Genomic DNA, 26,810 nt, shown 5'->3' on the forward strand with positions numbered 1-26,810 from the left:
AGTACCATATATACAATCCGTTTCGGCGCGCAACCCGATCCCACCATATAATCATCTGTTAATATCATAATTTGTCATTATTCCACTATTTCAATTCATTAGCTTTTAATTTTCATTGCGGCATGCAACCCCTCCCCAAACAATTTCAATCAACATAAAAAATTCAACAACCAAGTTTACATGAATTTCTGCAACAAGAAGGTAAATGTACAAGACAATAAAGAATCACATAATAATCAAAGAATCTCTAACGACTCGAAGTCTCAACTTTACCAATTCATCGGTATCTATCAACTAAAAAACTCATGCAAGTGAAATCATATTATAGAATGCAACAAAAATATTACAAAACAAGTAAAGCATGTGACAATTTAAGTATGCAAGTAAAGCAAGTAGAGGCAAGTAGCAAATAAGCATGGAGTCATAGAAGAAACGGACAATTTAATACAAGAATAATTAAATGACAAGTAAAAATTATAATATATATGTGAAATAAAGCATGTAACAATTAAGGCATGAAGCAAAATATATCATGAAATAAATGAAAATATGGAAACAAATATCATGACGGCGTATATACACTCGTCACCACGCATATACGCCGTTTTCCCAAAAACTTCACATAACACATAGTTCAAGAATTCCTAATTCCCTCAAGTCAAGGTTAGAACCAACATTTACCTCACTCCGCGAATCAAAGCAATCAACCAATCACGGCCTTGCCTTTTGAAAGAGCCTCCAAACCAACCAAATCTAACAAATTATCGATCAAATATTTCAAATTAAGCTTTAGAAACTACCCATTAATGAAAGAGGTTCAATTTTGATAATTTTAGAAAAGTCAACAAAAATTAACCCTGGGTCTGCTTGGTCAAACCCCGAGGTTCGGATCAAAACCCGATTACCCATTCACCCCTGAATCCGGTTATGTGATTTGTTTCAAAATTCGACCTCAATTTGAGGTCTAAATCTTAATTTTACCCAAATTCCCAATTTCTACCCAAATCCCTAATTTTTATCTTGAAAATCCTAAATATGATGTTCATATCTCATGAAAAGTAATGAGTACTTGAAAAATATTGATTAAAGTCACTTACCAATGAATTTGGGAAGAAAAGTCTCTTGGAAAATCGCCTCTAGAGTGTTTAGGATTGAAAAATGGTGTAAAATGAGCTAAGTCCCAATTTTTTCTCTTTTACCCAGCTGCAGATGTCGCAATTTTGAAGTCATGTTCGCAATTGTGAACATCGCAAATGCAAAACAAGGGTCGCAAATGCGAACCCTACCTCAGAAGCGTAGAAGTCGCTATTGCGACGAAAAGTTCGCAATTGCGGAAAGACCCACCTTCACAATTGCGGACAATGCCTTCGCAATTGCAAAGATAACCCAAAAGCACACTGAGTGGCAAATGCAACTCAGGGATCACAAATGTGACCACTGACAATTTGCAAATGCGAACAAGTTCCTTGCAATTGCGAGATTAACCCAACCCAATCTATGCTCGCAAATGCGAGCTCTTGTTCACAAAATCGAGGCTCGGAATAGCTAGCCAGACATGTCTAGAGCTAGAAAGACACCAGTTATCTTTGTACTATCCAAACTCATCCGAAACATGTCTGAAACTCACCCAGACCACTCGGGCTCCAAACCAAACATGCAAATAAGTGTAATAAAATCATACAAACTCGATTGCACAATCAAATCACTAAAACAACATCTATATCTACAAATCGAATCTCAAAATGAATGAGATTTCAAAGGGAACTTAAGAACTACTAGAATCACGTATAAGCATCCGAATCATGTCAAACCAATTCCGAATTACACCAAATTTTGAAGAAAAGTTTCAAATAGTAATACAGACCTATTCCAAGTTTCAACATCAAAATACGAACCCGATACGGTCAAACTTAGGAAATTTTTAAACTTTCAAAATACTAGTTTTTGACAAAATGAGTCAAATAAATCTAGGGACCTCCAATTTAAATTTCGGGCATATGCCCAACTCTAAAACTACGATACAGACCTATTAAAATCGTCAAAACACCGATCCGGGGTCATTTTCACAAAATATTGACCGCGGTCAACTCAAGTTTTTTAAAAGCTAAAAATCATATTTTCTTTAAATTTTCACATAAAAGCTTTTCAAAAAGTGATATGGACCATGCATGCAAACCAAGAAATATCAAACAGAGTTAACAGGGGTCTTAAAATAAGAAAATAAGGTCTAATACTCAAAACGACATATCGGGGCGTCACATAAATTGTGCTCAATTATGACATAAATTGAGAAGAGAGACAAAATCACACACATACATTCTAGAGAGAAGAAATTGGGAAGAAGAAAAGAAAGATTGTTTTTATTATCCCTCTGAAAAAGAGTACAAGTATATATATATATATATACACACACACACTTCAGTGCACTCAACTCTCACGTGCAATCTAACTATCTAACAACTTAACTTCTAACAACTTATTTCAACTGTTAATATCTCTGATACTTCCCCTCAAACGGGTGGGTGAAATACATCGAGCACACCCAGCTTGAAAGAAGAGTATGTTGTTGAGCAACACTTAACCCTTTGGTGAGAAAATCTGCCAACTGAGATCTGGTGGTCAGATAACTAGTCTTGATCAGGCCTAATTTAATCTTCTTTCGGACAAAGTGATAATTGATCTCAATGTGCTTGGTACGTTCATGGAAGGTGGGGTTAGCAGCAAATCACATTGCTGCCTTTCTGTCATAGCAGAGTTGTACTGGTGTAGAAAGTGAAATCTTAAGATCCTTTAAAAGCCCAACTAGCCATATAATCTCTGCTATAGCCGCTGCCATGCTCCTATATTCAGCTTCAGTTGAGTTTCTGCTCATAGTCTATTGCTTCTTCGATTTTTATGAGATCAAGGAATCACCCAGCTTGATTACATAGCATGTGACTAACTTTCTAGTATTGGGACAAGCTGTCCAATAAGAATCACAGAAGGCAATCAGTTCTGTAATTGAATGTTTCTTCAATAATACTCCTAAACCAAGAGCATTATTTATATATCTGAGCACTCTTAATGCAGCTTCTCAATATGATTGTTTAGGTGGTTGCATGAATTGGTTCAAAACTTGCACTACAAAGTAAATATATGGCTTAGTGACAGTCAGATAAATCATCTTGCCCACTAGTCTTTAGTAACTGCTAATATCTTCCAAACGTAAATCATCAGACCTTCCGGCATTAGTGTCATAGTCTATTGTTGTCAGCTTGATATTCTGTTCTAATGGGGTGGAAGCTGGCCTGGCTCCACTTAATCCCATATCAGAAATCAACTCCACATCATACTTCTTCTGATTAAGTAAGATCCCATATTTAGACCTCATCACTTCAGTCCCCAGAAAGTATTTAAGTTCCCCTAAATTTTGACCTTAAAATTGTCCTGAAGAGTTTTTTTTGCCTCATGAATAATGTCCTTGGAGCTCCCACTAATTAGAATATCACCCAAATAGATCAAGATGATCACAATGTCCACTCCATTTTGCTTGGTAAACATGGAGTGATCATGTGAGCTTTCATATAAACCAGCTTCTAGTAAAGAAGAAGTCAGTATGATGTTCCATTATCGAGAGGCTTATTTAAGCCAATACAAGGACTTTAACAATATACATACTCTAGAATCCCCATGTCTGTGAAACCCTTGTGAAAGTTTCATATACACATCTTCATATAAGTCACCTTGAAGGAAGACATTATTCACATCCATCTGGCACAAATGCCAATCCTTAGTTGCTACCACGCTAATCACAGTTATGAGAGTAACCATCTTGTCAACGGGAGAGAATGTTTCATGACAATCCAAACCTTCCCTCTATGTGTAACCTTTTGCCATTAGTCTTTATTTATACTTGTCTATTTTACCACTACCCTTGTATCTAATTTTATACACCCATTTAGAACTTATGTCTTGCTTTCCAGTTGGTAGAGGCACCAACTCCCATGTATATTCTCTTCTAAAGCAGCAATCTCTTGTTGCATAGCCTCTACCCATATCTGATCTTTAGAAGCTTCTCTAAAGGTTTTGGATTCTGTGACTGTGGAGAATGGCCCTAAATATGCATGATAAGTAGAACTGTAGGGGTGTTCAAGCCGAACCGAAAACTCACATCAAATCAAAAAGTCAAACCAAACCAATTATAAAACTCGATAAGGTTTAGTTTGATTTTGTTTGTTATTGAGTAAAAACACTCAAACCAAACTGACATATAAATATATAATTTTTATATATGCTTCTAAGATTTTATATAGAATTTTCTTTAAAGAATATCGAGAAATATTTGGAATCCTCTAATGGGATGTATTATATTTAATAGAACTATGAAGTGAATCCATTTTTATTTACTTTAAATAATGGGTTGTATCATCACTTTCTTATCAAGTATTATTGAAATGTGTCGATCTTTTTGTTCTTCCATATTCATATGTCAAGTAAATTTTTATATCTTCTTCGAATTTAAAATGGTATTTCAATAATTTAAAATTAAATAGAATATATTTTTATTTAGGTATCACATTAATTTTTATATTTAATTATTAAATTCGGTTAAGCTTGAAAGCGTACATCACCGACAAATTATTGGTAGATGACTAAGAAAAAAACTATCATGTGTTACTAAAAAATATTTCTCTTAAGAATATTTTAATAAATCATATGTTTGTCAGTTTTTTTAGTTTTTACTAAAAATATATTCACTTATCAAAATTCTATCAATAACTTTAATAAAGTAAGATTGAAATAATATTCATGTAATAGAAAACATAAAAAATCTGAACCAATCCAAACCAATATATAGTTAGTTTGGTTTGATTTTGATAAAAATTGAACTAATCTGGTCCATGTACACCCCTAGGTAGAAGATAGGTGAGAATAAGTAATACACTAGGAGATGGGATAAGAGTAATAAACAATTGGCTTGATTGTAGTAACATAATCACTAAGCCAAATAGGTGGCTTAGATACTCTGCTTGGTCCGATAGAAATTGCCTCCTGATTAGTTCCAGGTGTTTCATCAGGCGTAGGAACTGCCACTTTTGGTTGTTCAACTTGTGAGATAGCTTTAACTGACTCGTCATGGAGTTCCAGTCCTTTAGCTAGGGTAGTTGAATCTGATGATGCTTCAGATTGTACTGGCGTGTATGACCCTCGCTACCTTTAGGATGAGATTGTGGGTATGACACTGTATATTGAGGTAATGGTTCTGCAATTGTTTGAGTAGGATGAGGAATAACATAATATTGTTCCTCACATGGTTGAATAATTGTTGGTTTCCTGAATAAAAATATATTTGAAGTATCTTCGTGTGGATCTTCTTTGAAAGGAAATATGGATTCTTTGAAAGTAACATCTCTACTGACAAAGAGTTGTCTATCTTCCAAATCATATAGTTTATACCTATTTTGAGTTTCTGAATAACCAATCAGGATAGCCTTCTTGCTCTTGTTGTAAACTTGTCAGTTCTATGTAGTGTACTTGCATAACAAAGACAGACAAACACCCTTAGATGCTCTAGTTTAGGTTCCTTTCCAAGAAACAATTCATAAGGTGTATTCCCTTCCAACACAGTTGATGGCAATTTGTTAATAAGATAGACTGCAATTCTGATAGTCTCCCCAGAATCAAATTGGCATGGAGCTTTGAAACTGTAGAGATCTAGCTACTTCAAATATATGCATATGCTTTCTCTACACTGTCCTATTTTGTTATGGAATATATGGACAACTACTTTGATGTATAATCCCACTATAAGCCAATAATTCATTGCAGTTAGCATTAAAGACTTATGTCTCATTTTTTGTTCTTAAAATTTTGAAATTCATTCCAAACTGGTTATTAATCATGGAAAGAAAATATTTTAACACAACAAATACTTTACATTTAGACTGCATCAAATATATCCAAGTGTATCTACTATAATTATCCACAATAGTCGTACAATAATATATTCTATTATATGTAGTTCCGAGTATAGACCCATACATCTAGATGCATAAGCTAGAAAGGAATATCTATTTTATTATTACTACTAGGAAATTGCATTCTACTATGTTTAGCTAAGGGGCAAATATCACAATTATCTTGAATGCTACTATCAACTAGGCTTATAAGTGATGGTACATGTTGCATTTCACTAACTGATTGGTGGCCCAATCTCTAATGCCATAATCTTCCGTTGTTTTCTATTTTGAAGGCAGTTGCTCCTGCTGTAGGCTTTATTTCTTCTTATAGTATGTACAAACTATCTCTCTCTCCACCAATCCCCATTACCTTGCCATTGAAGAGTCCCCGAAACACACTAAAATCGGGGGGAAACGTGGCCAAGCAAAAGAGTTCCCTGGTTATTTTGGAAGCTGACATTAGATTGAATTTGAATTCTAGTACGTGTAACACATTGTGGATCTTATGATCTCCTAGAATCATTGTCTCCCCTGCACTTGAAATGTGAGTTCTACTACCAGTTGGTACTTGTACTTTACTACTTATTTGATCTCCTAGAGTCTTAACAGGTGTAATGTGATGAGAGGCCCTCGAATCTACAATCTATTCACATGCAAAATCATTGGATAGTAGCGAGAATATACCTGCCATGTTTCTCTTGCATTAACTCGAAGAAGACTTATCCAGCATGCTCAGTAACTGTATGTTATTGTTGCTCTGTGAAACAATATCCTGCGGATTTTCCTTTAGAGGATGATTCATTGTCCGATGTTGTAGTGATGTTAGCAAAAGGTTTGAAACTAGTAGGTGTCACATTCTTCTTCTTGCTCTTAAAATCCTAGGGATACCCAATGATTTTGTAAGAATTTTCTTTTAAGTATCATTTGTATCCACAATGCTCACAGATAAGACCTGGCTTCTTAGGTTTGAGTCCTTGAGTTTTCCCTACTAACATGGTCAGAGGATCCTTTTTTATGTCATCCACTCCTAAGGATCGTTGGCTCTCTTCCTGAGTCACAGTGGCATAAGCCTCGTTCACTGATATTAATGGTGTAACGACTCGGCCGGTCATTTTGAGAGTTGTAGCCTCATTCCCCCATTTACTGCTCATTGTATGCTTTATAACTACTATGTGACTTGTCAAGGTAGTTGGTTTGGGTCCGGGAAGGTTTCGGAATGAATTGAGACACTTAGTTTCAAGGTTGAAAGCTTAAGTTGAAATGGTTGACCGGATATTGACTTGTGAGTAAACGAATCCAGAATAGAATTTTGATGGTTCTGTTAGCTCCGTAGGGTGATTTTAGACTTATGAGTGTGTCGAGATTGTGATTTGGAAGTCCGTAGTTGAATTAGGCTTGAAATGGCAAAAGTTAGAAATTTAAAAGTTTGACCGAGAGTGGACATTGTGGTTACCGGGCTCGGATTGGGGTTTTGAGAGTTGGAGTAGATCTCTGGTGTCATTTATGACTTGTGTGCAAAATTTGAGGTCAATCGGACGTGATTTGATAGGTTTTGGCATCGTTTGTAGAAATTGGAATTCCTTAGTTTTAATATGCTTGAATTGGGGTGTGATTCATGGTTTTAGCGTTGTTTGATATGATTTGAAGGCTCGAATAAGTTTGTATAATGTTTAAACACTTGTTGGTATATTCTTTTGAGGTCCCGGGGGCCTCGGGTGGAGTTCGGGTGATTTTCGAATCAAGTTTGGAGTTAAAAGGGGTGATGTAGCTGAAGCCTTCTGGTGTAATCGCACCTGCGGAACTTTGGTCGCAGGTGCGAGCTCGCATGTGTGGGCTGGGAAGTGCATAAGCGACCTAGGATGGAGGTGTACAGTGGTCGCAGGTGCGAGACAATTTTTGCACCTGTGTGGTCGCAGATGCAGCGTCATGGGCGCAAAAGCGGAGTTGGCTAGTGGGGGAGCTTGCGCAGGTGCGATGAAAATTCTGCACCTGTAATTGTGCATATGCATAGGCAGGAACGCAGAAGCGGAACCGCAGGTGCGGTTACGTGATCCGCAGAAGCGAAAAGGCTGGGCAGTGTGTTAAAAACGAGGGTTCCGAGATTTTCTTTATTTTTTAACCTTCCAAGCTCGGGATTAGGCGATTTTGAGAGGGATTTCGAAGGGATTCTTGAGGCAAGTAACTTGTGGTTTAATTTTTTCAATAATTATGTTTTCCCATTAATTTTCCCACCTAGATTGTGTGGTTTTAAGGTGTAATTTGGGGGTTTGAGGCTAGGGATTTGGAGAGTTCGATTTGGTATTAGATTTTAGTAATTTTTTATTGTTGGACTCGTGGTTAAATGGGCTTCCAGGTTTGTGACTTTTATTAGATTCCGGATGTGGGCCCGGGGGGACGAATTTTGAGTGGACTTTTTGACTTTTAATTAAAAGCTTAGTAATTTCATATGGAATAGATTCCTTTAGATCGTGTTGATTATATCGAACTATTTGTGGCTAGATTCGAGGTATTTGGAGGCCGTTTCGCGAGGCAAGGGCTTGTTGGAGTAGAGTGTCGCATAGTTTGAGGTAAGTAACACTTCTAAGATTGGTTCTGAGGGTGTAAAACTAGAATTTCGTGTTATGTGATTTGTGTTGAGGTGACGCATGTGCTAAGTGACGGGCATGTAGGCGTGCACCGTAAGAATTGTGACTTGTTTGATTTCATGGAACTAAATAGTTATTAACTCTTGTTGTTACCCGTATTTTCACCATGTGTTAGATCTATTGAGTTGTCAGTCATGTTAGAAACTCTGCTTAGGCTATATGATGGTACTATTGGGATCCACAGTGGTCGTTCTTTGCTGTAGAACTAATTGCTTAATCTGTCAATTTGTACTCAGTCACAGTTATTACTTGCATATTATATCTTAATCTTTGTTGTCTTTACATGTTATATCATATCATCATTTGTGGGCTGATTATCATGATTCTGGTGAGCTCGAGAGACTGAAGAGGTTATTGACCGAGTGGGGTTGAGGGTCTATTGTGAGTGATATTTATGGAATCGGGTTATATGTCGCAGCAGGCTTTATTTATTGATGTCAGGATTTGGCTTATCATAGCGCTTGGACTGGATCGGCCCCTCTGGAGTCTGCACACCCACAGTGGGCGCAATGCTAGCAGTTATGATATTTGGGCTGGATCTGCCTTGTTTATTTGCATTTAGGCTGGATCTGCCCTGTTTTTGTCTGCATGTGGGTTGGATCTGCCCTAGGCTATGTTAAGTGTTGTTGTGAAATCAGAAAGCATGTCTAAGTCCTTGTTGAAAGTATGTCTAAAACTCTTGTACCTTTACTTGTAGAATATAAATTTTTGAGATATCATTGTCATGTTTTCTCTAACTTTTCGTACTGTTAAATATTGAAAATTAGATCGTAATAATTGGACTTGTCACTACTTTCAGTCCAAAGGTTAGATTTGTTACTTATTGAGTTGGTTGTACTCATGCTACACCATGCACCTCGTGTGCAGATCCAGGTACTTCCGGTCACGGCGGTTGCTGACTTGCAGAGTCCAGACCTTCGGATATCATCGAGGTAGTTGCTTGGCGTTCGCAAACCTTGACTCTCCTTCCTTATCTTTCAATTTATTTATTCAGTATTACATTTTAGATAGTGTACCAGGCTTTGTCTTTTCGTAGATGCTCATGTGCTTAGTGACACCCCGGTTTTGGGAAGATTCTATCTATTGAGTTATGATTTTTCTATCTTGTTTAAAGAGATTTTTTCTTTATTTAAACTGTTTTAGTATCTTTCAATGATTTCAAGTGTTGGAAATGTTTGAATAGTCGGCTTGCCTAGTACCACGATAGACGCCATCACGACGGGTTGGTTTGGTTCGTGACAAGTTGGTATCATAGCCAAGAGATTACTTCTCACATTGTTATTGCTTCATTTAATCCCATAAGAAATTACAACAGACGTTGTGAATTTAGATGTTCAACATATAGTCTAGACTCTTCGCAATTACAGGAATGTAGAGGAGCCAGCACATCTTGTTCATCCCATAAATCCTTTATCTTCGAGTAATAGCTATACAGAGTTCGTACCTTATCGCACGGTTGCAATTTCTATCAAGAGATGATAAATTCTCGTCAAGTTCGATGTATCAAACCTCTCCTTCAACTCACTCCAGACCTTCTTCGCATTTGAAGCATATACAATACTAGACATCAATTCATTCGAAATAGTTCCTTCAATCTATGATAGCACTCTCGCTTTGCATTTCTCCTATTGTTTTGCTAATTCTCCTTTGTACGTCGCCTTGACACAGGTTCCCTCTACAAATTTAATCTTGCCTTTACCACGAAGTGCCAATTCTATTGATCTACTCCATAGAGCATAATTCTCTGGCCCAATGAGCTTGAGCGGAATCAAAACCAATCTAGGAGCATTTGCATCCTCCATGCATTTCCAATGAATTCTAACCACACCCACTGTTAATTTTTTTTCTCATAAATATTTTGAATGTTGTATATCATTGGTGACTTTTTGTTGGCCAAAAGTGATACTCCCTTATTTTATTTATGTGTCATAGTTTGGCTCGGTACGAAATTTAAGAAAGAAAGAAATACTTTTAAAACTTTTGATCTTAAAAATTTTAGAGGATAAAAACTTTTGCGGGGCTTTTAATTAGTTTGGCTAAAAAAAACTTCTCATTAAAGGTAAAATAAAAAATAATTTCAAATTTAGCAACGCGTCAATCTTTTTGAAACAGAATAATAAAAAAAAAAATATAGCACATAAATAAAAATAAAGGGAGTAGATGATATTCTACGACTAAATGAGCCGCAAATATTTTATATTTTTGATACGTTTCTATCATTATATTAGTGCTTTTTTTGAGTGTTAAAAGTAATGAGGAAACTACACAATGTCACACCTCCCTTTTCAGGGATTTTTTTCATTAAAGTGAAATTATTTGAATAGGATTATTTTATTTTATTTTAAAAAAAATTTACTCTTTTCTTTCAATTTTAATTTATAGCTCAATCATATTTTTTTATAATATTTATATATTTTTTTAAATCTTTATACTCATTAAACATGAGGTACGCACGCAACACATATACCATAAGACTAGTTCTTTTAATAATGGAGCTGTCTTTCTTAGGTATTAAGATGTAGATAATGGAAACCATTATTTACAAACACTTGATATGAACACATAGCAAAGTAATTAACAAAACAAATAATAGAAATTGAGCTAAACCTTAATGCACATGGGAAGTCTTAATTCTAGGGAATATTTGAATCTATTGAAGATGTATAACTAATAAGATAAATTATGTGCCCCATAATGTAAGTTTATTAAATATGGCGCACGCATCGAGGCATTTCTTTATATGCAAGGCTTTTAATGTATCGTTATGTGGAGGAGCTACATAGTCTATACGAAGATTCCTTATTTAATAACTAAATACTTGTATATATTTTGATTTTTTAACACAATGTTCAAGTAAGATTTTATTCATTTGTTAATGTGTCATGATTGTGATATTGGGTCAAACTTATACAGTTATACTCACCTCGATTAATCTATTAACGACATGTTATTTGTCACAGGCACCTCTATTCAATGAGATAATGATGTTCAACAAAACTTAAATAGATTGGCTTAATTAATCGACGTTGTTGTATTTTGAACGTTGATCTTTAGCATACTACTCCAATTATTAAATTTTTAGGTCACTCCCGTGAGGGAATTCTCATCTTAGATGATTAGATCTCTATGAAGCTAATTTGAACAAATTTAATTCAAACATTCACATAGTCAAGCTATGCCGTTTTCAAGTGAGGTATGTTAAAGTAAAATAAAGTATAATGCAATAATAAATTTAACTCTCCCACCTTCCACACCCCAAAGAGACAAAAATCAAATCTGAAAAAAAAAGGTCAAATGTATGAAGATGTCAGTAAGAGGAGTTGCTCAAATGGTAGGTTTCTTTCACCTTTGACTTTAAGCTTGTAAGTTCGAGTTATCATGAGAGTAAAATGAAGGAGCTTCTAGGAAGGATAGAAAAAATGGTGGGTATGGTTCATCTAAAAACACCAGATATTCGAAACTTTCACCAAAATTGCAAATATAATCCCTTTAATTTCAGTTTATATTGTATAGTGCCAACACTTTTTAAAACTAAAAAGAAGGATTCCTATTATTTTGGGTTTAGAAAAACAATTATGATGCTAACTTAAGGTTTCTTAGAAAATAAGAAACTTGAGATCTAATAAAATTAAAGAAATGGAATTACTAATGATTAATGAATATTGTATGTAACTATAAAATAAATCATACAAAATGAATTAATGATAAAATGAAAATAAAATAGCCTATTAGCACATAATAAAAGGAGGTTACGTAAGAAGAAGATACAGAAAATTATGGTGTGACAAAATCTCTTGAAATAATTAGAAGATCTTCAAATAGGGGTACTAGATCTATCAATATGAGCGGGGCCGGGCTAGCCCAACCCAGTCCACATCGGCTTTAGCAATTAACGGACTGGATTGGGCTGGGTTAGCCTACCATTTTGATGGGCCATATAATAGTCAGCACACCCTAGTCCTATATGGATTGCGGGGCCTAATGAGCTGGCCCATATCATTTTTTAAAATATAACTTTATATTTTTTCTTTAAGTTCTAACCTAAAAAGATAAATATTTAAAAGTTAAAAAAATCTTATTAGAAAAATTTCACAAAACTTAATAATTTTTTATATTGTTCCAATATTATCACAATAAACACTAAAAAAGTAAAGGACAAGAATATATTTCATTCACTAAAAGTTAAAAGTGAAAGCAAACTATTCAAGAGAACGCTCATGACGCTTATGGGATATCCAACACATCATCTTCATCAAGCACATTTGAATGCGTTTTTGAGAAGATTGTCTTAACATCTTCACTTTCATCTACATCTACAATTCGTGTGCAATATTAATTAGTTAAATATTAAGAATAATTAAATTTTTAAAGTTAATTAACGTTTTAAGATTTTGATCTTTTAATAAGATGAGCTTAATAAACTTTAAGCTTGGGATACTCTTCTTGTTATTTTTTGTGTCGTATACTTTTTATATTTTAAATACGTATTTTTATTAGGTCCATGAGCCGGTCCAACCCAACCTTAGTCAAGCATCACGGGCCACGAGCTTATTCGGACCAGGCTTAAAAGCCTTGTTTTTAAATGGGCTCTAAAAATTCTAGCCCAGTCCTGATAAATCACGGGATGGGCTAGGCTAGCCCATCAGACCAAGCCCATATTTGACGGCTCTATGGGAGATATTCAAAAATATCCAAATTTACAAGTGGTAATTGAAAAATAACCACAGTTTCAAAAGTAATTGAAATTTAGCCAATTTTCATGTAAATATAAATTTTAACGAAAACACTGTTCAAAATCCGAAAAATATTCCAGCATAATATACTGGAATTCCAGTATAATATATTGGAACTCCAATATATTATACTGGAATATACTGGAGTTCCAACATAATATACTGGAGTTCCAGTATAATATACCGGTCCAGCATAATATGCTAGAAGTTCATACACATGTGCTCCAATCTCTAGTATATTATGCTGGAACTTTCCGCGTGTTGGAGTTTCAGCATAATATGCTGGAAGTTCATACACATGTGCACCAATCTCCAGTATATTATGCTGGATCGGTCCGTGTTGCAGCAAAATAATGCTATTTTTTAATGACTTTGCAAATGTTGGTTATTTTTCAATTATCAGTTTGAAAACTAGCTAACCCGTGCTATTTGTGATTATTATCAAAAATAATATAACAATAAAAAAAGGAATTTACTTGCTATTTTCAAGAAATAGGAAACAAACATTGGATCTACCACCAATATTATTAAAACCTTAGTGGGGTTCCTGACAATGAAATCACCCACCAAGAAAGTCCCCACATTTCAGTCACTAAGCAAATTGGACCCCATTATATAACTTTTTAAATTAATGCATTTTACTACACCCTGCATACTTCATTATATGATTCATCATTACTTAATTTTTTCAAAAGCGGTTGCTTTCCACAATTCCACCCCACCTGCCCCAACCCCCTATAGGGGATGGGGGCTGTATAGAAAATATAAATTTACAATATACAAGAATATATCCACTTTGGATTATTTGAGATTAGACATCTTGATTATAGGGAGCCCTAGGTTGAAGCCAACTAATTAATATTCCATTAGTTGTCCTATATGAATAAATAAAATATGGGGGAATGGGACAAAGGCTTATTAAGTGAAGATAACTCTATCTCTAATGCATTAGTTTAATTGATAACATCGCCATATTATCTTTGGATTCTTATTGAAGGCAAAGGAATCAAATATGTTTTGTTAATGAAATCATCTGACCTGGAGGAAACTACTCAGATTATGCTTTAAATCAGGATAATTATTTAAGAATTAAATAATTAAGTTAACGATAGTAGTAGTATTGATTAGGAGATCTTATGCCATGTGGACACGAAGACCAATGTGTGAAGTTTAATTAGGGTTAAACTTATAAAATGACAAATGGTTGTGGGTTTATTATCGTGATTTAAGCTATGATTGCTGACTATTAATAGAATATAATAGTATAAAACAAAGATTACGCAAATGATGATGACATCTACTATAATCACAAATCTCAACATCCCAGTGTTTTTAGGTTTTAACCTAGTATCTTGAACTAAATGCAGAGAAACAACTAATAGTACTATTTTTGCTGTGTCATCAATTTGCACGCATCTCAATTATTTCACGGGGTATTTGCTAGTGTCTTTTACTAACACAATACTGAATAATTCTATCTATCAGATAGTAAGCAAATAAAAAGAAATCACACGGCGTGTTTGTTTGACAAAAGAAACTATTCCAATAGCATTATCACGTAATTCGGAATTTAATTTCCTACTTGTTATCTATATCTCCCAAAAAGAAAAATGCTGATGGGCCAGTGGCCCAAGACACTGTTATATAAGTCAAGGGCAATAAGGGCCACAATTTAAATCTTTATAAGTTGAGCAGCACAAGAGTTGAGATACCTTTATCATAGCTTATCATATTTGATTATTGAGATGAGGGAAGAGATACTCTCCTATAATAAGGAGACTAAAAGATGAATGACAAACTTAACTAACATCTTTCTGTATTTGCGTTGAAATAAGAAAGTAACATACAACATACATGAGAAATTTGGACATAAGGTGGTTAATATTAATTATTGGCAATAATGCTACATGTTGATTTTAATGAGTTAAGATTGATATAATAGAACAAGATTTAAGATAATATAGCTTAGTAACGCACAACCAGGGTACAAAACAGTCTCTTGAGTCTTGTCCCAAGCAAACACAATAACACGGAAGATACAACATCCAAGCATTTTATGATTTTAGAAAATAAGAAATAATTTGTCCATTCTTGTTAATTGCTATACTTAAAAAACACATTCTTGTTTATAAATGCAGAAAAAGGTATCTTCACTTTCTAAAGGTATGAGCATGCGCTCAATAATGAGTTTCCAACTTTCTCTTCTCCAATTTTGTCAACAAATGGCACTTCATTCGCACCCCTAAAAATAATGTTTCTCTTCAAGTTACATAGTCAATGGACATACTGTTCTTTTATACAAAGTTTCTGAAATGGACTTGCTGGTGCCGAGTCTCCAAGTAGCCTTCCATTGTTATCACCAAAGCTACCAATCGTTTCGTTAACTCTATTTCTGACCACAAGACAAACGACGAAAAAAGCTGGAAAAAAAAAGCAAATCTATGAATCCATTTGAATGAATGAAGAGGGTTATCTGGTTGCCCTCAGGATGATTTGTTCTTCAGACCAGTGAATTCCTTTTCTTGCTGTTTCTTCAAGTATCTCTGTGCAGTAGCATTTACAATCTTAACGAAAAAGTTCAGTAGCATGATCGTAACCACGCCATTCCAAACTGAAGCAAATGAGAAATCCCATTTGTTCACCTGACAAGATGAAGAGTTTATATCAAGAAGAAGAACCATAGATTGTTGAATCAGCAAAAAAGAATCATGAAATATCACAAACAGAAATCTTTAATCATGTAAAAGAGAGTTAGATGAATTATTACCTTTATATTTGAAGTTACAGGTGTTTTGGTGGCCATATACTTGTCTTTCATGGAGTGGAGCTTGGCAATGATGTTTGGTAACATGGTTTCAAAACCAGGTATAAAACTAAGCATCCGAATCAACTCGGTTTCCACCCAATCAAGAAGTTGATTGTTGCAAACAGAAATTATAAACAGAGTCTGCACAAGCATAGCCAAAGAACACAGCTCTTTCATAAAGTGACCAGTCCAAAAAAGGTCGTCAACAGCCAAATGACAAGATCTTTACATTAAGCCAAAACTAAACTAAACTAAACAGCATCTAAGATGTGGAGAATCATGAATGCAGAAAAGGAGAGTTGACTGACCTGTATGTGAGTTTTAATGAGAGCCTTTCCAATCAAAGTTGCAAAAAAGAACTCCCAAAATGGGATCCCAAATTGTCCACACATTATGCCAGCAAGATCAAATAGAGGATTTGGAACCTACAAAAGGCACCTCCGTTACCACAGTAAATATTTTCTGGGGTTTTAGTAATGGGAAGTTCAGTGATTTGCAGAGACATTAGCAGATTAGAAACATATTTATGTACTAGAAACCAAATCTATATTTGCGGTCAACGAAAAATCAACTTTATTTTCTGGTGGGACAAGGTGATGCTCTAATGTCTAGCTTTAGGAACATATTAATTTATCCGCATGCAAAACTAAGGTAATCTTGTTTATCCTCCATGCAATGGTTTTCTGGATGAATAGAAGATAGATTTAAATAAAGACTTGGACTAACCGAAGCAAGTATTAGAATTGTGAAGAAGTTCAAATATTGTGCATGGGAAAGAAACCAGCGCTTCATTTGAGTCAGACGAGTAGCTAGAAATCCATTACTTTCAGAAGATGCATCTAGTTCTTCCATTGCGTCCACTCTACTACCTGAGAGGCTTGCTGCATTAAGTGATGGAAATACATTAGCAACAAGGACCCTGAAGATTAAAATATTCAATTATCATTTGCTTATAACAAGATCGGCAACATGCCGAAATTATTTTATTCCTGAAATTACAGGTGAATATTTCCATTAAGACTTGAGATTGAATGGCCCCGCCTATGATACTAGGACCAATAGCTACACAATCAGTTTGTGCTGGAAGTGTTAACAGATCTATTCGACACGGGTATGGGCTTAAAGGCATAAGAGACGAACCTGCTCGTGAAATAAAATATGGGGGAAGCTCTCCAAGCGCGGTTCCAAGGCCCCACAAAATAGCCTCTAACTGCACTTGGGGCAGTATACTACTAAGTGGGACACTTGTGCCATGTGAAGATGAAAATACAGGGGGGCCAAACTCTGAACAATCTTTGCGAAGCCATAGAGGAGTTCTTTGGAATTGTATTGTATCATAGGGAGCCATTTTGAGGTCAACTCGCCCACACTTCATTGCTTTTATCGTAAATAAAGCGATATGAGGGCCCAGATAGAGGACAAAAGTGTGCAAACCAGACCCTGCAACATGGCAACAAAATAGAGGATCTAAGTTTTTTATGGAAAAGCTAGAAAGGAGCAAGTTAAATACCATTACTATCAACAAGTTCCTTATTATGGAGACTTGAGTAGATAAGTTGCCCTTTAATATAGAACATAAGCTAAAAAATCTAACAGCATACCAAGGCCAATAGAAGATGCAACACCAAGAGCCACCCACCATAATCCAAACTTGAGATATCGAAGAACCTCCTCAACATGCTGCATTGCAACATAAAATGTCCAATTAGCATTGACGAGTCTTTGAATTTTAAAACAACATACAGGTACGATAAACAACCAAACAACGGCTCTTCAAAACTAGTTGAATGGCTATATGACTCTTCACTAAAACAGTCATGTCGGAATGACGAACTGTTTGAACCGCCAGAAACTAGACTCAAAGGACTACAATCTTATCAAAACAGCACCCCAAAATTCTCTATATATTGGGATATATCCATCCCATTTATGTATCATACAAGTAGAGGAAAATAGATATCTGACAATTTCTAACTCAACAAAATAACCCAAATTGTCAAAGAGCTCCAAATAAACAGTTCACTTGTGATGTAACAATAGAAAACTCAGCTCTGAGTTGACCACTTGTCAACTTCCAGCAACATGCAATAAAGTTCTTTTTCTTATGGAGGCGTGTGTGTGTGTGTCTATAGATAAAGGTGGTATCCGAGCGAACTCGCATGCACCTCAACTACTTCACCGAGTACATGCTACTTCCCACCAGTACAGATATCGAATAACTCTGCCCACCAAGGATTAGGCAAATGGAAAAAGTCACATAGTATTTTTTGCCTTTGTTGGGATTTGAACCTTGGTCTCCCAAGGCCTTTCCCCACTTCATTGACCACAAGCGCAACACCCTGGGTTGCTAAGCATATATTCTGGTGATGGTAAAGGTAACTATCCTTCTCCACTACAAAAGCAACTGAAATTGATGAAGCATACCTTTACATGAGGACCGTCGGTTGTCACAAGCAGTGTTAAGGCAAGCACAGCAATGGTACTGAAAAGCATACACCATCGATGTGACAAAAGATATGCTATCGACTTCCTGAGATACTGCATCATCGCCATACTGAAAAGTTTGAGTGTTCTGAAAGGCTGTGTCAACAGATTCAAATTTTCTAAATCCTGTTGATGCTTCGCACGAAGATCTGCAAGGCAATGGCAATTAACTCAGCCAAGTAACTTTAGAAAGCAATATTTCCTTCTCTTCAACAGGAGCATCCCACGCCCCTGACAAGAAATTAGACTGTCCCCTTAATTTTTGTCCCTTACTTTCTTTTCTCTGTTCAAATCTGCCTCGGTGAGCATCACAAATAAGCTTTCTGCTAAAACGTATGCTAAAAATGATATGCAAAAATATAAAGACCGCAACAAAACTAGCACTGCATTTACAATGATGAACATGTTCTCCTTCCTACAACATGCCATATAGGTAAAATATTTTTGTTTCTTTACTTTTAGCGTTTTTTCTTTGATGTGTTGGCTGTTTCTTGTTTGGTCAACCAAATTGATAAAGAGACACACTTATTACTTTATTTCCTATTTTGTTCAATCATATCAGTTAGATTATGTCGTTATTTTTTAACTCTACAACAACAACATACCCAGTATTATCCCACACCGTGGGGTCTGGGGAGGGTAGTGTGTACTGTGTACGCAGACCTTACCCCTAGCTTGTAAGGATAGAGAGGTTGTTTCCAAAAGACTCTCAGCTCAGGAAAGCATAAGCACCACATTAATGATATTTTTAACTCTAGTCAAGTGAAAGTTCCTACAAAAGTTTCTCATTAATAATTCCACAACCAATTTTCAGAAAAGAATTGAATTTCTCTCGATACTTCTCAATAAATTTATTTCCTCATTCATTTAATAAAAATGTATTTTTTTATCCTCATCTATAACAGAGGTATAACATAAGCTTCCAAATATTAAGTGAAATAATGAAGCCTCGGCGATTTTAATTTATCTCTATAAGTTACTTTTTTTGTTCTTTTATCTCTCTGTATAAGTTACGATCTCGAAGATTCTTAAAAGTTGGGATACAGTAAGATTTTATGCTGATAAAGCACTAGTATACAAATAACTACAATAAGTAGGTAAAGATGTATGTAAAGATGTAAAGTAGGTAAAGACAACTTGTAATAGATCGGTGCTATTGATATCCTCCCCAGTTTATGGTTGGAGATATGAGCCTATTATAGTGAAAAATTAGTAAGCATCTTTATAGAGTTGATCTTAATAAAACAAGTTTGCCGCGGGCTACGCGCCTACTGAACTGATCACTTACATGAAACAAAGATAATAACTCATAAGTTTTGCAATAATAGCAGTTCCTAATGAAACTACTTTCTCGGGAATTTTTTTATTAGAAAGGAGTTGCTTTCTAAGAAATTTGATATATATCATAGTTTAACAACATAAATGTTTTGATTTTTATATATCTCTTTCTTCTCTCCATATGCATTTAGTGGTCTTCCAGGCCTTCGGAATTAAAAAGCATATTTCGAGTTTCTCATCTTAATAAGAAGAAATGCTCAAAAGATAAATGCATCATGTAGTTTCCAGTTCACTATGTTTCTTCTCATCGTCAAGTCACCGATCATGTTAAATGATACATTGCCAAACTAAAGTCTCATTCGCTGCTCTACCCACAGATGAAATAGATATGGCACTCTTGCAGATAAGAAAAGATTCAAGCTAAGCGGATTGGGGCCTAAATAGAAGGGAAAAAACAACTACCAAATTAAAGGAAATGAATATTGACAGAATATCCAAACTTCAAAGGACTTAACATTTCATCTTCACCCAACACTATGCAATAGAAAGTACTCCCCATGTTTCATAACAAGTGTCTTAATTTCATTTTTAGTATGTTTAAAAAAGAATGTCACTTTCCATATATAGTAACTCTTTAATTCAAACATCGGAAACGGCCTCCACTTCCAACCAAGAGGTTGTGAGTTCGAGTCACCCCAAGAGCAAGGTGGGGAGTTCTTGGAGGGAGGGAGCCGAGGGTCTATCGGACACAGCCTCTCTACCCCAGGGTAGGGGTAAGGTCTGCGTACACACTACCCTCCCCAGACCCCACTAGTGGGATTATACTGGGTTGTTGTTGTTGTTGTTGTTTAATTCAAACATCCCCCATGGCATGTTTAAAAACGACAAGATTCAAAGGGTATTTTGGTACATTAAACAAATCTTTAGTTTAATAGCACAAGATTCAAAAGTCATCCTTAATTTCTTAAATTTCGTGTCCAGACAAACTAAGACACATAAAATGATATGTAGAGAATAACAAGCAGAAGTAAAGGATATAAACAGAAAAAAATTTGTTATAGACTATGTCCAATACAAGAAAGTGGAATCTTAACTTTTTGATTCACAACCAACTCCATAACAAGCAGAAGTAAAGGATATGGAGACAAACTAAGACAAACTAAGACACATAAAATGATATGGAGAGAATAACAAGCAGAAGTAAAGGATATAAACAGAAAAAATTTGTTATAAACTGTATCCAATACAAGAAAGTGGAATCTTAACTTTTTGATTCACAACCAACTCCATGGAGGTCTTGATTATACCTTCATGACAAGCTTGGGACAATACTATGCAGGATTTACACGTAATTTGGCAAATTGGCTAAAAATTGCTTTTTGGAACAATACTACACAGATGCGGTTCAAAGAAAATATGTTCCACCAACTTAAATCTAGGCCAGTTATCATTCTATGTTGTATATTTCGATTCATATATTCAAAACTAATATCGGGTATCATGTAGTTTAACATTTAGCTGCTAAACAATGACAACTGAAGATGCTAATCTCCAAAAGGAAGCAGATGATCTCTAAACAAAGTAGAAAACTAGGATGAAACTTAAACTAATCTAATCCAGATGAGAACCTACTTAATCACACTGATTTGAGATATATCAGCTTATATTTAAACGCCAAACAGAGACCACATGACCACAGCATTTAAACAATTGTTTGTTCTCCCAAAAAGGGGATGATGAGAATGACACTAAAAACCTAAAATAATGAGCAGGGGCGGAAGGGGGTTCATCCGACCCTCCTTCGCCGAAAAATTACATTGTATATATAAGGCAAAATCTGTTTTTTACCTCTATATAATATGTTTTGAATCCCTTTGATACAACCCAAAACCATAGCTTAGTGGTCAAGGGAGTTCAAAACTTTTGTGAGGTCGTTGGTTCAATTCCCTCTAGCTACAATCTCTTTTAATTTTTTTTTTTTTTAACCCCCTTAGCGAAAATTCTACCTGCGCCACTGGTAATGAGTACTGGACCTCCAGTATAATAATCGACTGGCTAAGTACAGTGGAAAGACAAGAAAATCTTCGATAGAATTGGTATAAGATTATGAAAACAGGGGTGCAGAAAGTAGGATATGATGAATAACCAAAGTTTTCTCGCCAAAACTTTAGTTAGTCTCACCTTTGCGATGCTACATTCAACAAATTTATTACAATTCAAAATGCGATAAAGTCTGCAGATATATACTCTGCCCAAGGCTGTTCCTAACTCCAATAATCTACTCGCACTGTAACCAGAAGGACTAAAACAAACAACTCCATAAATCAACATGTTTTAGACTTCCTCAAATCCCATGAAGAAGACCACATCACCCAAGGTGCACAATGGGTATCTGCGTACACTTTTCTCTACATCATATAACCAAGAAAACATACATGATGACATAAGCAAATAGTCCACATGCAAAAAAAGTGGTCTAGAAAATAAGATTCTACATGGCAAAATGTATAGCTGGTTGATTGAAACAACCATAGTAAGATTGACAAATTATGATTACTGGCCCAGTATATAACTTAAGCATTCTCTGATTTTCGTCTCCGTACTTCCAAGATTCAATCAGTCAAATACACTTAAATCGCACACTAGTTGCAGCTGGCTATACGAGTCAGGTAGATCGGTTGCTCTTTATTCGAGACCAATTCATTCCAAACTACAATAACAACTATGCCTAAAAATATCAAGCTAGGAGTCGGCTATATGAATCCTTATCCATTTAGACCCGTCTCAATTTGATATTCAATAAGTTAGGTTCTCTAAGTTCTTCACATTTTCTACCGACATTCAAATCTCGAACAAGATTCCATTATTTGTTCACTAAGGACCAGTTTGGCCATAAATTTTGCCAAAATAAATTTAGGTTTTATTTGGCAAACACATGTTTGGCCATAGATTTTGCCTACATTTTGGCAAAATCCCACATCCTAAATCCCAAACCAGCTCAATAGCTGGTTTTGGGCCAAAATATCACTATTACATTTTTTAAAAATTGCCCAAACTTTTGTATTTTATAATAGAGCCCACCATTTATTATTTTGTAACAATGTTGATTCGTCTTTTCGGTCACCTGATAGTGTATCATGTAGTTCATTATAAAAATAATAATTTTGTATCAAATTTATTTATGTTCAAGACTATGGTTTGCGATAATACAATGAATGTTATTGATAATGGTACTGTTGGGTATTTGTGATAGTTTTTAGAACTTGTGGGTATAAGTCATGTTTCATGTTTTTCCAAAATAAATTTGAAAAATATGTTTTGAAAACTGATGTCCAAACACATTTTCATCTTCAAACTAAACTTCGCCCAAATCAGATTTTTCATAACGAATTTGGAAATCTATGGTCAAACGCTAGCTAAGTCTTCGTAGAAACCAAGACATTGAAGTCTTTCGAGAAAACTCCCATCCATGTAATTTTAGGTCTACCTAGTCCCTTTTAACACTTCCAATCATCATGGTTTCACATCTATGGACCAACACACCGGGAGGTATGACATAGGGCATGACACATCGATGTACCAGCACATCTAGAGGTCGACATAGGACATGACCATACCATCTCAATCAACCTTCTCTTATTTTGTCCTCCATGTGTGCTACTTGCACCTTCTTCATGATGTGATTATTTCTAATCTTGTATGATCAACTATTTCATTCCAATAACTATCCAAATTCACCATAACCCCACAAGGCGAAACTTAATAGTAGATACAATTATGTGAAAACTAGGTTTGCTTATCCCAAAAAAGGGGAGTAGCACAACATAAAAAGTTATAGTCTCAAGCATGAGAGATCCATCAATATTTTAACTTCCCCTTAAACCACACACAATTCTTGACAAATACTAGTTATATTCAAGAATCAGAGTTACACCTTCATCCAGCACATGCAATCATGAAATAACAAAAAGATGCTTATTTTAATTTCTTTCCAGCAAGTATTAACACATACCCGACATTAAATTAAAATATAAAAAAAACAATCTTATCCATCAACAAGTTTCATTTTTTTCTTAATATCCCAGAAAATTAGAAAAAGAAAGACTTGCCTGAAACTGGCATTTCTTTAACTGGAGAAGCAGAACGAAAACTTTTCTGCGAATTTAGTTTCTTCTTGGACCCCATTGAAGCTAAATGTTTCAGTTAGACTCCCTTGTTTATCATCCAAAAACAACTACTGTTGGATTAACTTGGAAAATTGACTGATTCGATTACACAAAGATTCGATTTGTAGAAGAGATCTGAGGATTGTAAGCAAGAAAATCCAACTGGGTTTTGCGTCAGATCCACTGTGGGGTCGAATTCTCAACAATGGAGGCGACCCGCATCACTGGGCTACAGAAATATACGTATATAAAGATATCAGATTTAAATAAATAAATAAACGAATAAATAAAGTTGGTAAATGCTTTACTTATAATTAGCCCCAAAATTAAAGGGGGAAAATCAATTAAAAGTGATAAATTCCAAAAATTGATTTAAAAATGTTGACATTTGACATGATTTCGGAAATGATAGTTCCTTTTTCTCACATAAAATAAAAGAATAATTTTGTTGATAACATAAACGTTTTTTATTTTCGAGAAATAAACTAAAGGATGCAAGAGGAGGAGAAGTCTCAAAAGTATTGGAGCTAATGATTAATTGTTGAGATAAGACCAAAAGAGTGACATTACTATTTAAAAGAGTAGTACTAAAGCACCCATTTTTTCCAAACCATACTCAGGAGTTTAAGAATGTTTTAATTTGATTGAAGAAGAGATTAGGAAACTAATTGAACGTTAGTCACTTGTTATTTCTTGAGGAAAAATGTAAGTAATTTGCGATTACTATTAGTTTTTTATTATTGTATACGGTCGAAATAGATTTCGGCCTTACTACGTTCGATCGAGTTCGAACGGTAAGCAACCGGAGTGGGATTTTGGGATGAGTTTCGAAGGTAGTACAAATGAGCTTCGAGTCCGAAGGCTTATCGAGGAGTCGGTTTTATCGAGCCCGTGATCAAATCGATCTGCAAGGCATTGCTTCGAGGTCAGGAATGCGCTACACCCACCCCGGAGGTCGAACTCAAGCCAAAATCGAGGGCTCGACCCAATAACGAGTTCGAGCCAGTGTCGAGCTCACAAACAAGAGCCATTACAACCGCACTAAGAGAGAGAATCTTGGCGGGAATCGAGGAAGGGACAATTCATCATGGGTCATCCACTATATGCTTTATTTTATTATAAATAAAGTAGGATCTCTCTATTATAAAGGAGGAATCCTTGTAAGCAAAGAGGGGCAGAATGCATTGTAATAAAAGATCACTTCTCATATTGAAAGATATCTCCCCATGCTTGTTTTATTTTACCTCATTCATTCTTTTGCTCACTATTCCCATTCTCATAGCCAAGAACATACATATTTCTATTCCTATATACGATTTGTATCAAATTGTATCACATATCCTTAGAACTATACACAAATTTAACGTTATCTGATTTTTTGAGTAAACAGTTTGGCGCCCACCGTGGGGCTAAGGATAACAGTGATATAAATCTGCAGTACACACCAGTTTACAACTTCAAATCAGCAATGGCTTTACCTATCGACCACGAAGTCGGCCTTCAAGATAAAACCAACAACTTGGCACCCGAGGGCGAAAGGCCACTTGACGATGGCACTGAGGCTCGAATCAAAGTACCTGAAATTCGAGCTGAAGTATCATTGGATGTCAATTCACAAATAGTTATGGAGACGAATCAGCGCTCCGAACCAGAAAAAAATATTTAGGGCGGTACTCGATCTGTAGACACCCATAACACGGGGAAAATCGGAGCCAGCTTACGTATGATCTTCGAGATGCTACAAGCCCAACAAGTAGCGATAGCCCAGTTACAGAGCCAAACTCATATACAAAGCAGGCCGGATCCCAATCCACTTCGAGAAATCACCCCCAAAACGGAGCCTGTCGTAGTGAAATCAAACGAGCAAGAGTCGGGGACCACTCCCGAAATTACTAAATTTCTCGAGGAACTCTCAAAACGAGTCGAAGCCAACGACAAGATAGTGGAAACATACAATACCAGGGTCGATCAAATCCCGGGAGCTCCACCAATGATAAAAGGGCTTGATTCGAAAAAATTCATATAAAATCCTTTTCCCTCGAGTGCGGCCGCAAAACCAACCCCCAAAAAATTCCGTATGCCCGAAATTCTCAAATATAACGGTACGATCGATCCTAACTAACACGTCACCTCTTACACATGTGCCATCAAAGGTAACGATTTGGAGGACAATGAGATCGAATCCGTGTTGTTGAAAAAGTTCGGGGAGACCCTCTCGAAGGGAGCAATGATCTGGTATCATAATTTACCGCCAAATTTCATCGATTCTTTTGCCATGTTAGCAGATTCGTTCGTAAAGGCACATGCTAGTGCCATAAAGGATGCAACAAGGAAATCAGACCTCTTCAAAGTAAAGCAAAGGGGTAATGACATGTTGAGGGAATTCATATCCCGATTTTAAATGGAACGCATGGAATTGCCATCGGTCACAGACGATTGGGCCGTACAAGCTTTCACCCAAGGGTTGAACGAGCTAAGTCCGACAACATCACGTCGGCTGAAGCAAAATTTGATCGAGTATCCAACAATAACTTGGGCAGATATACACAACCGATATCAATCAAAATTTAGGGTCGAAGATGACCAGTTGGGAGCTCTGTATGGACCCGTGCATCAGAACAGGACAACTACTAAAAACCAAAGGGAGATCGACAGAGAACAAAGGTCGAACAGAGACCGATATCAACCGTACATCGCAGATCGGATGAACAACAGTTCAACACGCAATACAGTTCAAAACAATCGAAGGATTGATCGAG

General features: G+C 35.8%; 1 protein-coding gene across 1 annotated transcript; it reads right to left on the bottom strand.

Annotated features, from left to right (window-relative positions):
- Nucleotides 1–15,356: 15,356 nt before the first annotated feature.
- LOC104103085 (vacuole membrane protein KMS1) lies at nt 15,357–24,292 on the bottom strand. Its single transcript, XM_009610963.4, has 8 exons — nt 23,995–24,292; nt 18,548–18,756; nt 17,725–17,803; nt 17,264–17,563; nt 16,850–17,004; nt 16,432–16,548; nt 16,085–16,264; nt 15,357–15,959 (listed from the first exon to the last, which is right to left on the bottom strand). Exons 1-8 carry the CDS (start codon nt 24,068–24,070, stop codon nt 15,801–15,803), a joined length of 1,275 nt encoding a protein of 424 aa, XP_009609258.1. The 5' UTR covers nt 24,071–24,292; the 3' UTR covers nt 15,357–15,800.
- Nucleotides 24,293–26,810: the final 2,518 nt, after the last annotated feature.

The sequence above is a fragment of the Nicotiana tomentosiformis genome, chromosome 9 (genome assembly GCF_000390325.3).
Source record: "Nicotiana tomentosiformis chromosome 9, ASM39032v3, whole genome shotgun sequence".
NCBI classification, from domain to species: domain Eukaryota; kingdom Viridiplantae; phylum Streptophyta; class Magnoliopsida; order Solanales; family Solanaceae; genus Nicotiana; species Nicotiana tomentosiformis.

Bases quoted from the DNA above. Each gene is read 5' to 3' on its own strand.
- LOC104103085 (XM_009610963.4), bottom strand. From the start codon at position 24,070: ATGGGGTCCAAGAAGAAACTAAATTCGCAGAAAAGTTTTCGTTCTGCT. The intron at 17,564-17,724 runs GTATGCTGTTAG...GCCATGTTGCAG, and splicing joins TGCATCTTCTATTGGCCTTG to GGTCTGGTTTGCACACTTTT. The intron at 16,265-16,431 runs GTCAGTCAACTC...ATGCTTGTGCAG, and splicing joins TCATTAAAACTCACATACAG to ACTCTGTTTATAATTTCTGT.